Raw genomic sequence first — 18,131 nt, 5'->3', positions numbered from 1 at the left:
CAGGTGGGCAACGCCATTAATAATTGATAAAGGCAGATTTGGCGCCTCCCTCTCTCGGCGCGCTTGTCACTTGCTCTTGTCACAACACATTTGCTTTGATGGCAAGTTGTAAGACGCCAACGGGGGGGGGGGGGGGGGGGGGGGGGCATGAGATTAGAACCGGGTTTTTGCACATATTAAAAAAAAACTAATGCTGGAACAAGAACATTTCTTTTCAAAATAAGAGCAAATGAATTGGAAGACGAATCAACTTAGTGCTGAGTTTTGTTTCCAAAGTGAGCGTTGAACTTCCGGCGTGAACGCTTGTCTCCGGTGCAAGAGTTGTGACTTTGTTTTCAGTATGGCCGCCTTTTTCAAATGGATGTCAATCAGTAGCGAGCTCACAAGAGTGTGAACCGATAATGAAAATCAACAAAAAACACGCCCCCCGCCGTGCACGACGGGCGTCACCCCCAAAATGTTGGCGCCGGAGATAGGAGAGCAGCCTCGCTCTCTCCAAAGCCGAGGTGGAAACAATGGCGGCGCAAAAACAAAAAAGCAAACGGGGACGCTTCTCGCCCGGTCTCGGGTCGCCGCCGCCTCGCTCGTCCCTGCCGGCGTCCGCGCTCTATCGGGAACGACAGACGCCGGCCGGCGCCGCTGTGAGCCCGTGCCAGGGCCTCCGGATTTGCCGCCGCGTGTCTGATGTGCGCCATCTTTTTTTTGTTTTTTTTCCCTGCTGCTGCTGCCGGTGGGATAATTAAAAGGAAGCGGTTTGTTGGAAGCATAAATGCAGCTGTCACTTATGCTCATTGCGGCGTTCACATCGCAGGTTTACGCCAAATCTTCACCTCATTAAAAGTACTCCCACAGCTAGATTTACGCGCAAATCCGCCGCTTGGAAACTTAGCATGGATCTTTGTATCGAGTAACTATAAGAATAACTTACTTATTTGGATGTTTATGTTTATATATATATATATATATTTTTTTTTTTTTTGCGGGGCACAGAGGAACGAGGTTGAAAGTTAACTGGTAACACCGTTGGAGTCATGGGGCGTTTTTCCTCGGCGGGGCGCGCATCAATCAAGCGCGTCCTCGCCTGACAGTCCTTCTCGGGGAGAACGGCGCCATCGTCTCCCCGCGCGACTACACGCCAATGCTCGTCGGACGGCGAGCGAGCGCCGGCGCGCCGTTTCCCCTTTCTTCGGCGTGGAACGCTCCGCAGCGGGGGGCTTTCTTCTCCTCCGGGGGGGACGCCAGCGAAAAGGCGAGGCGCGGCGTGTGATGTTACGTTGCCTTCGGGGAGGGGAGGAGGAGGCGTCTCGTTGCTGATGAACGCCGGGGGAGCCGCGCAGCACGCGCTAACGAGCTCGGCGTTCCCAAAACTGCGGTACAAATTTGATGTCGCGAATAAAAAATAAAAGGGCAGATAGCCTCGCTTTCATACTAAGAAAATGCCAAATTCTCTGGCTCCTTATACAGTAGCCAACAAATATGCCAACAATTTGCTTTATTTAGCTCAAAGCGGGGGCTTTTACAAATCTCGAAAAATCCTATTTCACGCAGAAATCCTGCAAAATTCCATCAACTCGGCAAATCCAAATATCCCGGCAGCTTCGAGTTTCGGCTCTTACGGCTAAAGTCATTCCAGTTTCACGGAGCAATCTTGCAAAATTCCAGCATCAGATCTCTAATTAGAGGATACAGAAAGCTTTTTCGCTTTTTGCGCAATACCTTTAAATGTAAAAAACACAGTAAAAAAATGTTGTTTTTCCATCCCGTTCTTATGCGTTGCTGATAAAAGTGCGGCGCGCGCCGTTGTGATGAAAGGCTAGCAAATGATCTAGTCGTGTCACGGCAAAAAGCGCGCAGTGCATCAAACCGTCGCCCGCAGCCATCAAAAGGCGGCAAAGCTTAGCGCCGCTTGTCTTTCTACAGAACAACAACAAAAAGGCGGGAGGGACGCTAGCTCTTTGTTTAGCCGTGAAAGGCTAAAATGGCGGCGTGACCTTTCTGGCATCCGGATTGATTTTTTGGCCCTTTTCCCAGGCGCTAGCAAGTACCAAATCGTCATGTCTTTCGTCATGTCATCGTCTTTCGTCGCCCGCCGGACACTGTTAGCTTTTGTTGTTAGGAGGACGCGCCATCCAAAGACCTTTTGTCCTAAATTTCAAAAGCTAGCCAGCCGCTTTCTATAAGGTAAACTCTAGCACACGGGAGATAAGTTAGCGTTGACGGGCGCGGACAAAAGAGGGCTACGAGGGAGGGTATAAAAGGACCCGGCCGGTGCGCGCCATGCTAACCATAATACCACCATGGGCAAGGTAGGAGTTAACCTGCAACAATATTTTTTTTTTTATTATTACTCCACAAATACAGAATTAGTCAGGATGAGGTTTTTAGTCTCATTAGAATGCGTAGAACTTATGGGGAAGACCCTTTTTGGGTGTACTTGCCTTATAAGAAAACTTGAGAATGAGCGTCATAGCTAACCTCGCTAGCTTCCAACAAAAATTCCACACCTAGCGAGTCTTTTTGTCCGTCTTTTCTCAAGACTTTTTTGTGCATGCGCTCATGATAACGTTCATGTTTGCTAATTTGAACACGCTCCAGGGGTTCATTTGGCTTATGGGAAAGCCTGGAAATGCCCGTCTTTGCTAAGCTCGCCAGCTTCCAACAAAAATTTTGCTTGTGTCTTCTTGAGACTTTTTCTGTGCGTCTTCTCATGATAGACATGGCTATTAACTTTCATGTTGCTAAGTTGTTCCATAGGTCCACGTACCTTACTAAAAAGCTTGGTAATTAGCATCATAGCTAACCTCGCTAGCTTCCAAGCTAAATGCTAGACCTACTGTGGATTTTGGCCCATGTCTTCTTGGGACTTTTTTGTGTCTTCTAATGGTTAACATTGCTATTGGCTTTCAGTTGCTAAGTGGTTCCATAGGTCCAGTTGCCTTGCTAAAAACCTGGAAATGAGCGTCACAGCTAACCTCGCTAGCGTCCGAGCAAAATGCCAGACCTACTGAGGATTTTTGCCCATGTTTTCTTGGGGCTTTTTTGTGTCTTCTCGTAATCAACATTGCTATTAACTTTCATGTTTCTAAGTGGTTCCATAGGGCCACTTCCCTTACTAAAAAGTCTAACCTTACTAAAAGTCTAAGCTAACCTCGCTAGCTTCCAAGCAAAATGCTAGACCTAGCGTGTCTTCTTGAGACTTTTTTGCGTGTCTTCTCATGATCGACATCGCCGTTACCCCGACGTAACCCCCCCCCGCCCGGCCGGCCTTCCAGATCGTCTTCTACGAAGGCCGCGACTTCCAGGGCCGCCACTGGGAGTGCGGCGGCGACTGCGCCGACACCTTGGGCCACTTGGGCCGCTGCAACTCCATCCGGGTGAGCGGCGCCCACTGGGTGGCCTACGAGAAGGCCAATTTCAGCGGCTACCAGTACGTCCTGGCCCCCGGCGACTACCCCGACGTCCGCAGCTGGATGGGCTTCAACGACCGCATCCGCTCCTGCCAGATGTTCCCGCCGGTAAGTCAATGGAACGCCGCCACCCAACTCCTACGGTGAAAACCTAACCCTAGTTTATCCCTACTTTGTAGCACTTAGTTTGAAACCCGATCTTCTTTTCAAACGGGCCCTTGAAACCCCGCTGCTTCCAAACCCCGCCCCTAAATCCAGCCCCCCGCTCTTAACGCGCGACCTCGTTTGACGCTCGGGCTCCTTCGCAGTACCGAGGCTCGTACAAGATAAAGCTGCACTCGCGGCCCGATCTGGCGGGCCCGGCGGCGGAGCTGACGGACGACTGCCCCGACGTGCGCTCCCGCCTGGGCCTGCGCCACGTCTACTCCTGCCGGGTGTCCGAAGGCTTCTGGGTCTTGTACGAGCACCCCGACTACAGGGGGCGGCAGTTTTTCCTGCGCCCGGGCGAGTACCGGGCCTGCGGCGACTGGGGCTGCCCGCAACCGGCGGCGGGCTCGCTGCGGAGGATCAAGACCCCGGCTCCCAATCGCTAATAAAGCCTCTCCGGAATGACGGCCTCGTGGTGCTTTTATTTCAACGGGCGAAACCATGCTAGGCTACAAGTTTTTTTTTGTTTTTTTCGGACGCCATGAAAGCGCGGCGGCGCCTCGGAGCGGATGTACAACAAGTGCGCGTCTTTAGCGGATCACATGGCGCCATCAAAGACCCGCGCCTTACATCCACATCACACGCGTCAAAGACGCCCCGTCAAAGTATTCCGCTATTAGCCCTGGAGCCCCCCCCCAAAATTCCAACAAAAGCCGCTTCTCATGCATTTTACATCAGCCCGAGATTCCTCTTTCAGAAATAAATATCAATTATTGAAATTGTTAATTAGGCGGCGCGTAATTGGCTCACATTGGCATGAATAAATAAGTCGGGTTATGAATTATTAAACGCGCGCGAGAGGAGGAAAAGAACGGAGCGCCTTTTAAGATCAACAAGGAGCGCAAATATGACTTTTGCCCTTCAGTAATGTCCAATTAAAGCAGTCCCGCCTTTTTACGCTTTGCCCGAGCAAGGATCGCAATCCCCACAAGACGCGAGGCGCAAAATCGCCAACAATTGTTCAACAAATAAAACTCAAAAGATTAGTTCCTCTCTATATGTGTGTACAGTATATCATCATACGCCATAAGTTAGTTTTTTCATAAACTGTCTGTAGTAAGGCTTTTTTTTGCAAAAAACAGTATACTAAGGCTTTTTTCACAGAAAAACAACAGTCTATAGTAAGGCTTATTTTTTTTAAAAAAACGACAGTCTTAAGGCTTTTTTTCACACAAAACAACAGTCTATAGTAAGGCTTTTTTTCACAAAAAACAACAGTCTATAGTAAGGCTTTTTTTTTAAAAAAAACAGTCTATAGTTAGGCTTTTTTTTCGCAAAAAACAGTATGCTAAGGCTTTTTTCACAGAAAAAACAACAGTCTATAGTAAGGCTTTTTTTTTTTAAAAAAACAACAGTCTTAAGGCTTTTTTCACAAAAAACAACAGTCTATAGTAAGGCTTTTTTTTTAAAAAAAAAAAACAGTCTATAGTAAGGCTTTTTTTTAAAAAAAAAACGAGTCTTAAGGTTTTTTTTTTTCGCAAAAAACAGTATACTAAGGCTTTTTTCACAGAAAAAACAACAGTCTATAGTAAGGCTTTTTTTTAAAAAAAAAATGACAGTCTTAAGGCTTTTTTTCGCAAAAAACAGTATACTAAGGCTTTTTTCACAGAAAAAACAACAGTCTATAGTAAGGCTTTTTTTCGCAAAAAAAATGAGAGTCTATAGTAAGACTTTTTTTTTTTTTTTTTTTCATAAAAAAACCGTCAGTCTATAGTACGTATTACAGGGTAAGTTAAATAAACGAATCGGGGTAATCATTGTAACATGCCGGTCATTTTTGAAGCGAGGTCCAGAAAGTTTTGGCGTGGATCCGCCGTCCCGCGGCGCAAACTTAAGCCGTGGTCTTTTAATAGTAGTCAGAAGTGAGCAGGGAGCCGCTCGCGCTCCACTTTTGAACGCGAACGCGAGTTTTGTTTGGTGCCGCTCGGCTGATTGAAGGGCAAACTGGCGCGCTTTTCCCGCGTCTTTAGATGATGAGAAGGAAAAAAGGAGGCAGAAATCCTGTGATTTCCATTGTGAAGTCTCCTTCTGGCTCTTTTTTTGCCGTTTGTGACGGCCGGATAATTAAACCTCTGTAGTATTGTCTTGCATCTTTTTTTTTTTTTTTTTTTTTTTGCCCCACTCGCGGGGAGATTCCCCCGTGGGCCCGCAAAGACATCAGTCGCCCTCCGTTAATTTGGGGGAGAAAGACGTCGAGCAAATTCTTCCGCGTTTGAAAGCAAATAAGCAAATATTCTTTATTAAGGATTGCGATTTCAGGGGAGGCTTCATTTAAGAAGCCTTTATCTTCTAACGACTCCCCGATGGAAATGGCCCAGACGATCTGGGCGCTGTGATTCAGCCGCAACGAAAGCTGTGATCTGCAGCGCATCTTGGCTGGGAAAAAAAAAAAAAAAATGTTGAACAACTTTCATCGTAGTCAGATTGAAGCTCTTGATTAAAGACATAGACTCTATAACTGTTATTAATACGATATGTTCTAAATATGATCGTTCATTTTGAATCTGAGAAATAGAAAAATGGGAGAAAAAGAAAAATGGAAATGGAAAAATGGTAGAAAAAAATTGTCTTTATTGTTTACATCCTGTAAAACCTGTATACATACATATATATATATATATATATATATATATATATATATATATATATATATATATATATATATATATATATATATATATATACTTTTTTTGGATCAATGTCTAGTTAATTTTGGTGAAATATTGATATAAAAAACCACAATTAGAGAGAGAGAGACTGGTGATGCACGGTCGTCATTGATATGTTGTATATTTTTGCGATCGCTCGACGGAAAGTCAACAAGACAACGTCCGTTCTAGTGATGCGCCGGCGTTCCCCGGACCGGTCGGCAGCTCCTCGTGGAGGAATTGGCGAGCGGGCGGGCGTCCGAAATGGGCGGCGGCGTGCCCGTCCCCGCGCAGGACCCACTTGGTGGTGAGCAGCCCGTCCAGGCCCACGGGGCCGCGGGCGTGGACGCGCGCCGTGCTCGTGCCCACTTCTGCTCCTGCGCGCAAAGAAAAAGAAGAAGAAGAAAAAAAAGTGAAGTTACGGATGAGGAGGCGGCGCCCGTGGGGCCGAGCGGGCTCCGACCGAGTCCAAAGCGGTAGCCGTGGGCGAAACGGGAGCTGGCGTTCCAGAAGACGCAGGCGCTGTCCAGCTGCTGCAGGAAACGCTCCGCCGTGTCCGCTGAGGCCAAGCAGAAAAAGAGAGAGGGAAAAAGTAGACTCTACCGTGTTGCCACAAGCACTTTTGTGGCGCTCGCCAAACTCGCTTGTGCTTTCTTTGCTTGCTTTTCAAAAATGAAGGCAAAACCTTCGTATTTGGGATCTTCTTCGTGCCTTTCGTTTTTCCTCATTAGAATGCATGGGAAAACCATCATTGCAAAAAACTATTGTCCGGTTAGCAAGCCGGCGTATTAATAAATGATGAAAACGTAACGCGAACGCTAACAAATACGGCACGGCGTTCCGATCTTCCAATGGCGTCTCTTGCCACGGAAGCAAGAGAGGGATGGGGATTTCCGTACGGTTTTCGGTGACGATGACGTCGACGAGGGAGCCGCCGTTCTTGCGGATGTGGCGGACGGCCGCCTGGGCGCTGTCCACCATCTCCAGGCAGCACTCCGAGGCGCCGCGGCGGGCGAGCGGCGGGCGCGCTTCCGCCGGGCCCAACGTCAGGTGGGATGCCAAGTGGGGACCGGCGTGGAGCTTCACCTGTGGCCAAACGCCGCATTTAGCACGCGCTTGGGATTTCACATCCGCCGCATGATGTTTTGGAACTGATTTAGTTCAGTCTTTAACGGTTCATTTAGTTGTGCTTTGTTTGGCTGGATTTTTGGCGCCTCCTCCGGCCGCTGTCGATACTACGTTTTGTAGTGAGGAAGGACGGCGCGGCCTCTGCCGGGAGCCGTCCTTGTCTGTCTCTGTGTGAATTCCGACCAACGAGTGTGTCTTTGTATGAATGTTGTCATTTATGATCATATTTTTGTTGATCCACCAATCTGTGAGTGTGGATAGCAAGCTAGCTAATGTTACTTCTTATTTTCGGCATGTTATATGGCGCTGCTTTGTATGCATTTTCATTTGTGGCAGGTATTTCCCTTTGCGATATGTTAGCATATGCATTGAAGTACTCATTCGCATCTAATTAACATTTTCTAGTAACATCCTTTGTAATGAGGTGATACGATTGATTTTATCAGTGTAATTTGTAGATGTTTTTGTCCGTTTGGAGGTATTTTGGAGGCTAAAGCAAGGCGTGCTTTGCCCGTATGTGGCGCGCGCGCGTGCTCGTTGGCGTACCTGCTGGGCACGCAGCATGTCCACCAGCTGATGAAAGAGCGGCATCCCGAGGACGTCCCGGTGGATCAGCAGCATTTCCATGGAGTTGCACGCCGCCGGGTCGCCGCGCTTGGAATCTCGGACTGCAAGCGCACGGCCATTCTCAGCGCCGCGGCGACGGCTCGCCGGCAAAACTTTTTGCGAGGCGGACCGATCTGGAGGGCCTTGTCGGGGCTGGCTTGGGTATCCACGTAGACGTGGCAGATACCGTCGCCGCAGCTCAGAACGGGGACCGCCCCGGCGGCCCGCCGGATCTCTCGCAGGAGCCGGGCCGAGCCTCGCGGGACGATCAAGTCGATCGCTTTGTCCAGCTGGCAGAGATCCGCAAGCTCCCGGTGGCCGCTCACCTGGTGAAACGAAAACATCAACGATAGCTTAAAAAAAAAAAAAAGAAAGAAAAAAGCTTACAATCTGCACGGCGTTGGTGACGTCATGTAGGGCGAGCGCCTCCTGGGTGATCTGGTGGAGGACACGGTTGGTGTTGGCCATATCCGTGCCGCCCCTCAGCAGGCCGGCGTTGCCGCTGGCGACGGCCAGGGCCCAAACCTGCGGGGAGGCGGCAGAAAACGTTTACAATACAGCGAAGAAAGTGGGTCCTTTTTTGGGGTTACCCGGGGCAGGTCCAGGCAATCCTCACAGACGAAGAGAAGGACCCCGATAGGCACGGCGATCTGCTCCAGCTCCAGCTCGGGGGCCAGCCTGCTTCGCCGCAGCACGCGGCCTACGCGGTCCCGGGCGGCCGAGGCCGTCCGCCGCACGTCCGCCGCCGCCGACGCCAACTCGGCCGCGCTCAAGCGAAGGCGCGACCCTTCGTCTGCCTCGCAAAGAGGAAGCGATGTCATTCGTCGAAAAAACGCTTCCTCCCTGCCCGCCTCACCCTCGCTGGGCGCCGTGTCCACGTCCGTCTTGTTGGCGGACAGGATGTCCTCTTGCCTGTCCATCAAAAGGTCCGCAAGGTGGCGCAGGATCTCGCTCCTCTGAAAAGCAGGAGAAAATCATCACGCAACGCCGCATTCCGCCACAAGATGTCAGAGTTGATCAAGAAAGCAAATTGCAAAGGGTTTGGGCCACCTGGCTTTACAGGAAGTGCGGCTTTGGGCAAAAATGTCTTGCGCCACAGGAAATTGACCTTCGGACAAATGTATGGGGACACCTAGCCACGCAGGAAGCGCGGCTTTGGGCGGAGAGGAAAATGGATTTCCGACCTGCTCCGGTCGCAGCGATGCCAGCTTTCTCCCGACGTTGCGTGCCACTTCTGCCTGCTGCTCAACAGTCACGCCTGGGGGGGAAGAAGTTAAGGGCACCAGTTGTGAAAGCTGATTTGAGAGGTCGGGGATGGGTAGGCAGTCCACTCACCGGCCGGTTTGGTCTCAGAGAAGAAAGTTCCCACTTTCTTGCCCTCCACGATATCGGAAATGACGTGGCCCGTGACTTTGGGATCCGCGCCGTTGGCAATGACCACCGAGGTGCCCTCCCGGAGGGCCCAAATGGCTGATTGGACCTGCGGCGAGACTGCGAGTTAGAGCCCTTTTTTTTTTTTTTTAGCTGGATCTGCAGCATCATTTCATTCACAGATTTCCCCCTCACCATAGCGCCAGCCATTTGTCAAATTGACACATCATTTTGTGCTCCCCCTTGATGGGAAAAATGTAGAAATGATCTCATTTAAAGCCCACATATTGCTCGAGGAGGTAATAAAAGGCGGAATGAAGAGCTCTGCAGAACGTGTTAAGTTCATCTGACAGCGTTCTCTCTTCTGCAGAAGATGTCTGAGCCATTGTGTTTTTGGTCCCTCTTGTTAACTCCGACAAGCCAGCTGAAAAACTACCCATCTGCTCAGGCCCGACTAATAAAATTGGCCGCTGCCGAATCTGCACCAAAATGGAATGGATTCTACCTTCGCCCTGGCGCGTAACCCCGCCAACGTTTGTCAGGAGGTTCCATTTCCTGTGATCTGATTCAACAGGTCACTGGTAAGTAATCGGCAATCGAATGCCTCCCATTCCGGTTTTTTCTTTATAGGTAGAGGCACTTACTTTGGCCTCCATGCCCCCGAGGCCGACCCTGGACTTGGTCCGATAAATGATGGACTGCTGGTCCCCGGGGTAGAAAATATCGATGAGGTTGGCATCATCCGTTCCGGGGGGGCGGGTGTACAGTCCTTATTAAAACAAAAAAAACAGATGTCACGGCACGGTAAACAAACCCACACCCCGCAGTCTGTTTGTTCCACCATAAGGCGTGAGAAGACACGAGGAGGCGCTCGGGCCGCCGCTTAGTAACAAAGCCAGATGGCGTTTGTTGAGGCGGCGACACGTACCGTCCACGTCAGACAGCACGACGAGCAGGTCGGCCTCCATCTCCACGGCGAGCCGCGCCGCCAGGCTGTCGTTGTCCTTAATGCTGATCACCTGCGATCCCAAAAACAAAGCGCCGACGTCAGCGAACGTCTGCCGCCGAGCCGACCGGGAAGCTTTGCTTGCTCTCTGATCCCGAGCGCTCACCTTCGGACTTTTTAGCCGCGCGCCGCAAACGTTAGATCGCATAAAAGAGCTGATTTGATCAAATCAATCCCCAGAAAAAAAAGCGTCAAATGAAAGAAAAACTGAAGCCCGCGGCTCAAGATGAAGTTTGCTGAGGACTTTTATCTACAGGACATTGGAGGCTTCCATCAAGAGTGGCAGAAAAGAAGATTTGGTAGCAGAGGAACTTCCACTTTGGAGCGTGGCGGTGTAGCTTCTGTTTCCAGCTTGCGCCCACCACCGGCGCCCCTACCGACCACCCCTTCGCATCTGTACCCACATTTACCCCTTGCAGGTCACTGTCGGGCCGCGGCGGGGCCGCGGCGGCGTCGTTGGTGTTGACGACGGGCACGATGTTCATCCGCAGCAGCTCCCGCAGCGTGTCGCTCAGGTTCTTGCGCTTCTGCTCGTCGTGGAAGTCCAGATTTGTCACCAGAACCTGAGTGGGGAAGTCGGGATAGAACCAAACGGCCCCTCAAAGGGAGACGCCGCCTATTTCGCACTAAATAAACACTATTTTGCCTAGTACGACTTCGCCGCAGAATGGAAATGACGTACTTGCGCAGTGCAGGTGCCGTATTGCGAGAACATGGCCTCGTACAGGGCCATCAAGCCGCTCTGCCCGGCGGCCGCGCACGCCCGAGCCTCCGGCGCGGGCGACAACTGCAGGAAGAAGAATGAGAAAAAAACAGTATAGGTCACGCCTGCATGAATTTAAAGTGCTACCTTGACTTACGAGTTTTATCTCCCGTACCTCAAATCAGCATTCCCTTTTGAAAGGAGAATCGCTTTCATTGCTGCCATTTCACCAAAACGACAACGCGCTTTTAGTGATTTCAAAAGAAAAATGTAATCATTGTCAGGGCTTTAGTCCTGAATCTGGACAGCGTTCTTTGGCGTATGCTAAGGTTTTTCCACAAGTTTATACCTTAGCAACATTTTGCCTGGAGGAGTAAAAATAAATATATATGACATTTCAAAGGAGAAAAGTCCCAACTTGTGCTTTTACGGTTACGTTAGAGCACGGATGGCTATCGGGCGGGCGAGGTCGCGGGCGTGGACGGGCACTCGTAAGTCAAGGTGGCGCGGCGGGCCATCGGGCGGGCGACCGTGTCTTTGAGCGGACTGTGTCCAGAGTGCAGCGCCTGGCGGACGCTCCGGGAGAGCGAGATCTGCTGGCGCAGCCGCCGCTTGCCGAAGGCCACCGCCCCGCTGGTCACGAGCAGCATCTCTCGGCCCCGGTTCTGCAGCGCCGCCACCTGCGGGGAACATGAGCGCTCCGGTTAAAGCGCAGCTTGGCAACCCGACTCTAACTATTTGCCCGTTATGTACCAGAATTGTAAAAATGCAATAACAGCAAAAGTAACCACGCCGTGAGTTCATATATTTATGAAATTGAAATAGGAACATTTTATATTTCATAATTAGAGTCATTTGAAGACTTTTTCATTATGGGAGTCCAGGCTAAGCCGATCAACAAAGTTACTGAAAGACTTGCAAATGTCATGAGATGGCCGCCCGCTGGTTTCGGGGCGTCAACGCAAAAATTTCTCTTGCGGGTTGCCGTTGAAAGGATCTACGTAAAAATTGGGGGATATGCACGCGCGCGCGCGCGCGCGTCTCCGGGCAGAGACCTGTTCAACGACGGAGGCCAGGCGACCGAGCGCCAGGCCGCACTCGTCGCCCCGGGTGACCACGGCGCTTCCCAGCTTGACCACGATCCTCTTGGCGTGGCGCAGCTGGTCGCGGTGGGCCAAGGAGCCGCTGCCACGCCCACCTGCGTGAACGATTAAAGAAAGAAACGGCAGCAAAGGTGAAACCGGGTGATGCTTTTGCTTATGCAAATAATGAGAATAAAGTATCGTAACTTTTGATGTTTCATTCATACTTTCAGCTTTAGGGGATGCAAGCTTATTTGACAGTAAAATACATATAAAAAAATGGTCCTGAAGGGATGGAGGGTACTTTGAGGTGACACAGGTAACTCTAAGAAATGTTTGGTTAAAAACCCATATTGAGTCCAAAAAAAAAATTAAAAAATGCACATCCTCATCAATGATGTCATTTTCAGGCGGACGAGCCGGAAATAAAATAAACGATATTAGATTATTCTGGAATTAAATATGCCAAGGGATATAACTACAAATACTGTTCTGAAGTCTGGTAAGCATGGAACTCTGTTTTGTGCCTTTTTTTTTTTTTTTTCATCCAAAATTCTTTGCACTGGGCCCAGGCGTCACACATCCGGCCCCCGGGCCAGTTCTGGTCCTCAAATGGGTTTCATTCGGCCCGTGAGATGATTTTGTCATGTAAAGTCTAAAAATGAGCTGATTTTTTCTTTTTAGGATCAAACGTTTTATACAGTAATGAATAGTAATATTATAGTTTTATAAATAATAGTCATGTTGTGCTTGTACTATTTTTGACAGTATTATAACACAAAACAGTATAGCATAATTTTATCGGTCCGGCCCACCGGAGAACAGATTTTCCTCGATGCGGCCCGCAAGCTAAAATACATTTGACCCCCCCTGGATTAGCGGATAAAAGGCTGAAAAAAAATTCACAAGTGGCACAACACTCAAAAAAAAAAAAGAGTGAAAGGTGAGAAAAGGTGATGAGAATGTATTTAAACTTCCCAAAACTGCACTTGTAATTGCGGCATCCGATTGAACGCGGCGACCGGCATTTCTCATGCCGTCCTCTGTAACCATGGAAACACATAGACAGCCGCATCAGCGCGAAAAAAATGCTGACATCACAACCCGGCCAGTGACAATGAGGTGCGCCACCGGCGGAAAAAGTTCACTCTAAGCACTTTAGGGAACGCGGGCATTTACTGGCAAAGTCATTAGCCGAGGAAAGCAATCATTCCTATTTAGCAAAGTCAAACAAGAAAATACAAGCCGCCGGGGGCGTAGCAACTAAGGAGACCTTCACACAGAAATGGGGCGGCGGTATCGTCCCAGCGGGACGGAAGTGTGACGTGTGACCAATTTCTGCCCTGTGACTCGAAAGCAAATGTGCTTGTTTGACAAGAAATTTTACTAGGCAAAGTACGCACGGGTCTTGGATGGATATTGCAAATAAATCATTACATTTTTATGCCTCTTTTTTGAAGTCGGCTTTTAGTTTGAGGTCACGCAAAACGGAACACGTTGGAGCCCAGAAGTCAGTGACATTTCTTTGCACAAAATCTCATTTTCTCCACCTTTTATTCGGAAACCTATTTGTCACACTTACCCATGTTCTTTTTTTTTCTTCTTCTTTAATCGCATATCTTAAACGAATCCTTTTTTATGCGCCGCTTGCATGGTTTGTAGTTTGAAGTCACACAAAAGCAACACATTTTAGCTTCATACAAAAAGCTTGTTTTCTCCGCTTTTTAATGAGAAAGCTATTTTTTGTGAAACCAACCCATGTTCTGCCAAGAGCCAAAAGCGAGAGTCGATTCTTTTTCTTTTGGCGAGATCTCCGCTAGGGATGGGCGAATAGCGAAAGCGGCTACCTGGCCTTATTTCAAGGTGACAGCGTTCACGACGGAAAACGATTTTAGTACCGGCCAACCCGGAGCAAATTTATGATCGCGTTTAGTGATGAGAAATCTATTTAAAAGCAAACTATCTGCGTTTTTACCCTTCGTATCAAGTGTACTAGTTGCATCTCTGCTTGGTATCGGCGACTTCAGAAAAGTCGAGTGCTCCTAGTGGTGCGGGGAAAAAAAAAGTAGTATGGAACATGCCCATTCACTGCTTTGTCGCAGAAGCCAATATTCTTCGGGTCCCGAAAGATGAGTCAAAACGCGTGAAAGCGGCTGGCGGCGAATGAGAAAAAAGGCTATTGCGGTCCAAATAACGCTTTCCAGACAAAAACGTGCGCTGGGGAGAAGAAGAGATAACCGTGCGGCCGGCGTTTCAAGTAGTTCCCCATCCAACAGGAAGAAAGAGGCGCGCCCCCGACTTGCCTTTCCAGAGAGCGCTGGTGGCGGTCCAGTAGCGTTTGCGGGGTTCGGCGCCAAAGGCGGAACGCAGCCTCTGGAGCAGCATGCTGACTTTGGCGGGCTTTCTCACGGCTTACCTGTGAGAGAGAGCAGCAAGGCTGACCTCCTTTGCGGCGTTAAAAGGGGAAGAGTGGGAGTGTGTCTTTACTTACAATGCTGATGATGATCCACTTTGTTAGTGAGCCATAAAGCACTTTGGCGGAAACTTGATTGGGAAAACGGAGGCTGCTTGATGTGGCCCTCCCTCCATCCCTCCCTCCCTCCCTCCCTCCACCCCTCCCTGACACAACTGTTGGTGATTTTCAAATTGCATGCTCTGAAAGGGAGGCGGATGCCACTGTAAATACACTTTGGACCGTACAGGACGACATTTCGGGGGGGTACGGCAGATTTTAACAGGGATTCAACATACATCAGGAAGTCGTTGTTTTGCTTTTCAAATTGAGAGCAAATGAAACGGAAAATATTGTTGCAGCTTTTCTTTTAAAAGCATTGTGTCCCTTTTTTGTAAGATTTGTGCACATGAGCATTGCAATTAGAGATCATTTGACATATCGCAGGTGCAGAATAAGATTCTCCTGAAAATACCACCACAGTAATGCGTTTTCTCACAAAATAATGACCAAGTAAAGAAGGTTTTTTCTTTTGCAAAAAATTATCAGTATAAGTAGTTTCAGTAAGGCTTTATCTTATTTTTATTTTTTTAGCGTTTGGTAAGGCGTTTTCCCTCAAATTTTGTTATTTTGAGAGAGAAAAAAAAAGCAACCCACCACCACCACCACCACAAAAAACGACCATGTATAGTAAGGTGTTTTTTTTCTTCACAAAAACGATCATGTGTAGTAAAGTGTTGTTGTTTTTTTTTGGCAAAAACAACCATGTTTCGGAAGGTGTTTTTCCTGCAAAAAAAATGTATAGTGAGGCATTTTCTAACAAAAACATGACCATTTTTAGTAAGGTGTTTTTCCCGCAAAATAATGACCATGTTTTGTTTTTTTTAAACGACCATGTTGAGTAAGGTGACCATTGTTAGAGAGGCGTTTTTTCCCAGCTCAATTTACACCACTTTTGCATCGTTGATTAGAACGGGCATCCGTATAACATTTGAAGAAATAAAGGCATAATTTGCAAAACGAGTCACCAGAAGACAATTTAGCGATACGCCGCTTCACGTTCCAACTTTCTCGAAAAAGAAACCGGCCCTGTTTCTATCGGGGTGGAATCGGGGAAACGCGTCCAGAAAGCGGGCCTTAGCGCGCCTTTGTCTTTCACGTCGGCATGCAACCAAAATAACCGCAGACGCACAACTATGTAAACACGGCGCTAATCCGCCTTGCAGTCGCACTTGGCCCGCCCCGACAATCGGGGCGCATTCTGTCCCGCTCTCCACGGCAGTCGGGCACGGGAGGCCAAGATGAGCGGCGTCGGCGGCGCGCTGGACTGCAGCGTGACGGAGGAGGACTGGCAGAGAGGACAGAGCTACTCGGCTCATTGGCACAGCCTCGGCGTGTCTCAAAGGTCGCCAAAGGAATCTTCCTTCCTTCCTTTTTCCGCGCCTTAGGCTTAGGCTTTAAACGTAAAAGCTATCGCGAAACAGTATGAATGGCTTCATATTTTCTTGCGTTCATATCTGTAAATTGTATTATTTGTTGCAGCCAGCGTAACGTTGAATGCGCTCCAGGCAGTGGTTTGTCTTTCACCTCGCGAAGCAGCTCGAGCTCATTTTGCCAAAAATACCCGACGCGGCGCGCCACCCGTGTTCCGTTAACTTTATGATTGTGTGTGTACATGCCAAAAGACAACAATTAATAAACGAAGCGAGAGGAATACCTTTCCATCTTCTCGAACCGGTGCAATCTTAAATTGAACCAGCTGAAGACATATTTGAAATGATCTTCTCCGTTTTTGTCAAATTTCTGCGTGTGGACGGATTGACTCGGACGTCGGTTCAGTCGGTTCTCTTCTTTTACTGAAAAAAAAATGCCGTAAACAACCTTATTCGAATAGTGTTGAATAAAATAAACAATTTAAGTTACAGTTTATAGTGCACACTCCTCCTCTTGGCCTTCATTTTGGGGACAAAAAAAAAGCATGTCTTAAATTTGGCGGATTACAGTACAAAAAATATATTTTAAGGGAAAGGACACACATTGTGAGGCCACTGTTATGCGGTAAAAATGCAAATTTTACAGAGGGGAAAAGTAGGATTCGAGTTGTCGTTCAAACGGTTAGGCTTTAAGTGGCAACGGCGGTCAGTTTCAGGAGTATTTGTTGGTCCGCCTCGGCAGGCCCACGGCGAGCGAGTCGGAGCGCTCTGAGAAACAGCGCCAAGCCAGGAGACTCCTGCAGCGCTTCCTCAGTCCCAGGCTGCCACCACAGACCAAAGCGGGGCCCGGTCAAAAGCTTGAGCATGGAAGCCCAGCACAAAGCCAGGAAGGAGGGTTCCACATCACGACTCCAAAGAGTTTGGTGTTCGAAACCAAGACCACCATGAAGATGACGCTGCCAAGGTTCCTGGGTTGAAAGACGCGATGAGGATTTGAGAAATGCGTGTTGGTTTTTTTCCCCAAATGTAGGCTTTTTAATAAAGCGCAAAGCAGAAGTGATGACTTTGTCCCATTTGCTTTCATTTGGAAATATGGACACTTCTCAGTCATTTTATCAGAGAACTGGCCGACGTTGCCAAAAGTGACGCCGGGGAGATGATGGCGTCCTCTAATTTTACCGCTAGAATTCCGCATTCCAAACAGTGAGGACTATGTGCGTGTGTGTCCATTTGCCAGGGATAAAGGAGGTGTCCAGGGACCCCGAGGGAGAGCGGTTTGATGACAAGGTGGCAATTTTCCACTGCGCTTCAGCTGCTGCTTACGCTGGGAATAGGCATTCAATTCATGGAATCAGCGGCTCAAACTGTGTTTTGTCAGCTGGCCTCGCTTGCTTGCGCTGTTCAAAGTCCAACATGCGCCTTTAACTTCCTGAAATGAATAGGACGTGACCTACCAAAAGTGAATATTGGATAAATACGAGTCCGCGGAAGCCTTCCAAATAACGCGGGCCACGCGCGTTCGTCTTGTTTGCAGGATAGTTTGAAGTACGTCTGTTATATGGCATCTATCGGGAATTGGCGTGGGGACCTGAGGTGAGCACGTTCCAAATCTTTGAATGCTTTTGTGTGCAAAGTATCGCATCCCCATACTGTGCGGAGGTTCTGTCTGGGAGGACTTGTCCAAAGGACCTCGAGCGCTAATATTCACAACATCCCATCCTGGACAAATAGGCTTTGGCAGCTGAGAAGTTCTGTGGTTATAGTTCAGTCTCTGTCTAAGAATTGACCGAGGCACCTGAGCAGGAGTGTAGTCAAGTCCACCTTTATCGAGTCCAGTAAAATCCAGTCTGAGTCTGTGTCAAGTCGGAGTCACAAAAGACAAGAGGCCAAATCAAGTAAGAGTAACAAAAGACAGTCCGAGTCAAGTCCAAGTCACAAAGGTCAGAGTCCAAGTCTGAGTTACAAAGGTCAGATGCCAAGTCGAGTAGATTCACAAATTACATTCCGAGTCAAGACACTCCAAAGGTGCGAGTCAGAGTCAAGTCTAAGCCAAGTCACAAATGTCAGGGACCGAGTCAAGCTTGGCTC

General features: G+C 48.8%; 3 protein-coding genes across 5 annotated transcripts; 2 read left to right on the top strand and 1 right to left on the bottom strand.

Moving 5' to 3' along the window:
- The first annotated feature begins 1,303 nt into the window (after positions 1 to 1,303).
- On the top strand, positions 1,304 to 4,016 carry crygmxl2 (crystallin, gamma MX, like 2). The gene is made up of 3 exons (XM_088439267.1): positions 1,304 to 2,306; positions 3,273 to 3,515; positions 3,716 to 4,016. Exons 1-3 carry the CDS (start codon positions 2,298 to 2,300, stop codon positions 3,998 to 4,000), a joined length of 537 nt encoding a protein of 178 aa, XP_088295393.1. The 5' UTR covers positions 1,304 to 2,297; the 3' UTR covers positions 4,001 to 4,016.
- A 2,297-nt stretch (positions 4,017 to 6,313) lies between these two features.
- On the bottom strand, positions 6,314 to 14,740 carry aldh18a1 (aldehyde dehydrogenase 18 family, member A1). 3 transcript variants are annotated; one of them, XM_088438895.1, is made up of 17 exons: positions 14,650 to 14,740; positions 14,462 to 14,574; positions 12,132 to 12,274; positions 11,607 to 11,756; positions 11,056 to 11,160; positions 10,784 to 10,936; positions 10,296 to 10,386; positions 10,012 to 10,136; positions 9,332 to 9,476; positions 9,181 to 9,254; positions 8,587 to 8,952; positions 8,384 to 8,521; positions 8,127 to 8,322; positions 7,937 to 8,058; positions 7,162 to 7,348; positions 6,726 to 6,821; positions 6,314 to 6,639 (listed from the first exon to the last, which is right to left on the bottom strand). In XM_088438895.1, the coding sequence occupies exons 2-17, from the start codon at positions 14,541 to 14,543 to the stop codon at positions 6,431 to 6,433; spliced, it is 2,382 nt and encodes a 793-aa protein (XP_088295021.1). In that variant the 5' UTR covers positions 14,544 to 14,574; positions 14,650 to 14,740; the 3' UTR covers positions 6,314 to 6,430. The 3 variants fall into 3 exon arrangements, with proteins under 3 accessions (XP_088295021.1, XP_088295022.1, XP_088295020.1); XM_088438896.1 differs by having other exon boundaries at positions 8,587 to 8,789; positions 8,853 to 8,952; positions 14,462 to 14,731; XM_088438894.1 differs by having other exon boundaries at positions 14,462 to 14,731.
- Positions 14,741 to 15,849: 1,109 nt separating this feature from the next.
- LOC148409983 (uncharacterized) lies at positions 15,850 to 17,103 on the top strand. The gene is made up of 2 exons (XM_088439244.1): positions 15,850 to 16,015; positions 16,786 to 17,103. Exons 1-2 carry the CDS (start codon positions 15,912 to 15,914, stop codon positions 17,018 to 17,020), a joined length of 339 nt encoding a protein of 112 aa, XP_088295370.1. The 5' UTR covers positions 15,850 to 15,911; the 3' UTR covers positions 17,021 to 17,103.
- The last annotated feature ends 1,028 nt before the right edge of the window (positions 17,104 to 18,131 follow it).

This window comes from Hippichthys cyanospilos, chromosome 17, assembly GCF_059441005.1.
Source record: "Hippichthys cyanospilos isolate Australia breed blue-spotted pipefish chromosome 17, RoL_Hcya_1.0, whole genome shotgun sequence".
NCBI classification, from domain to species: Eukaryota; Metazoa; Chordata; class Actinopteri; order Syngnathiformes; family Syngnathidae; genus Hippichthys; species Hippichthys cyanospilos.
Note: the sequence above shows the minus strand (reverse complement) of the source record. Positions and strands in the feature narration are given on the sequence as shown.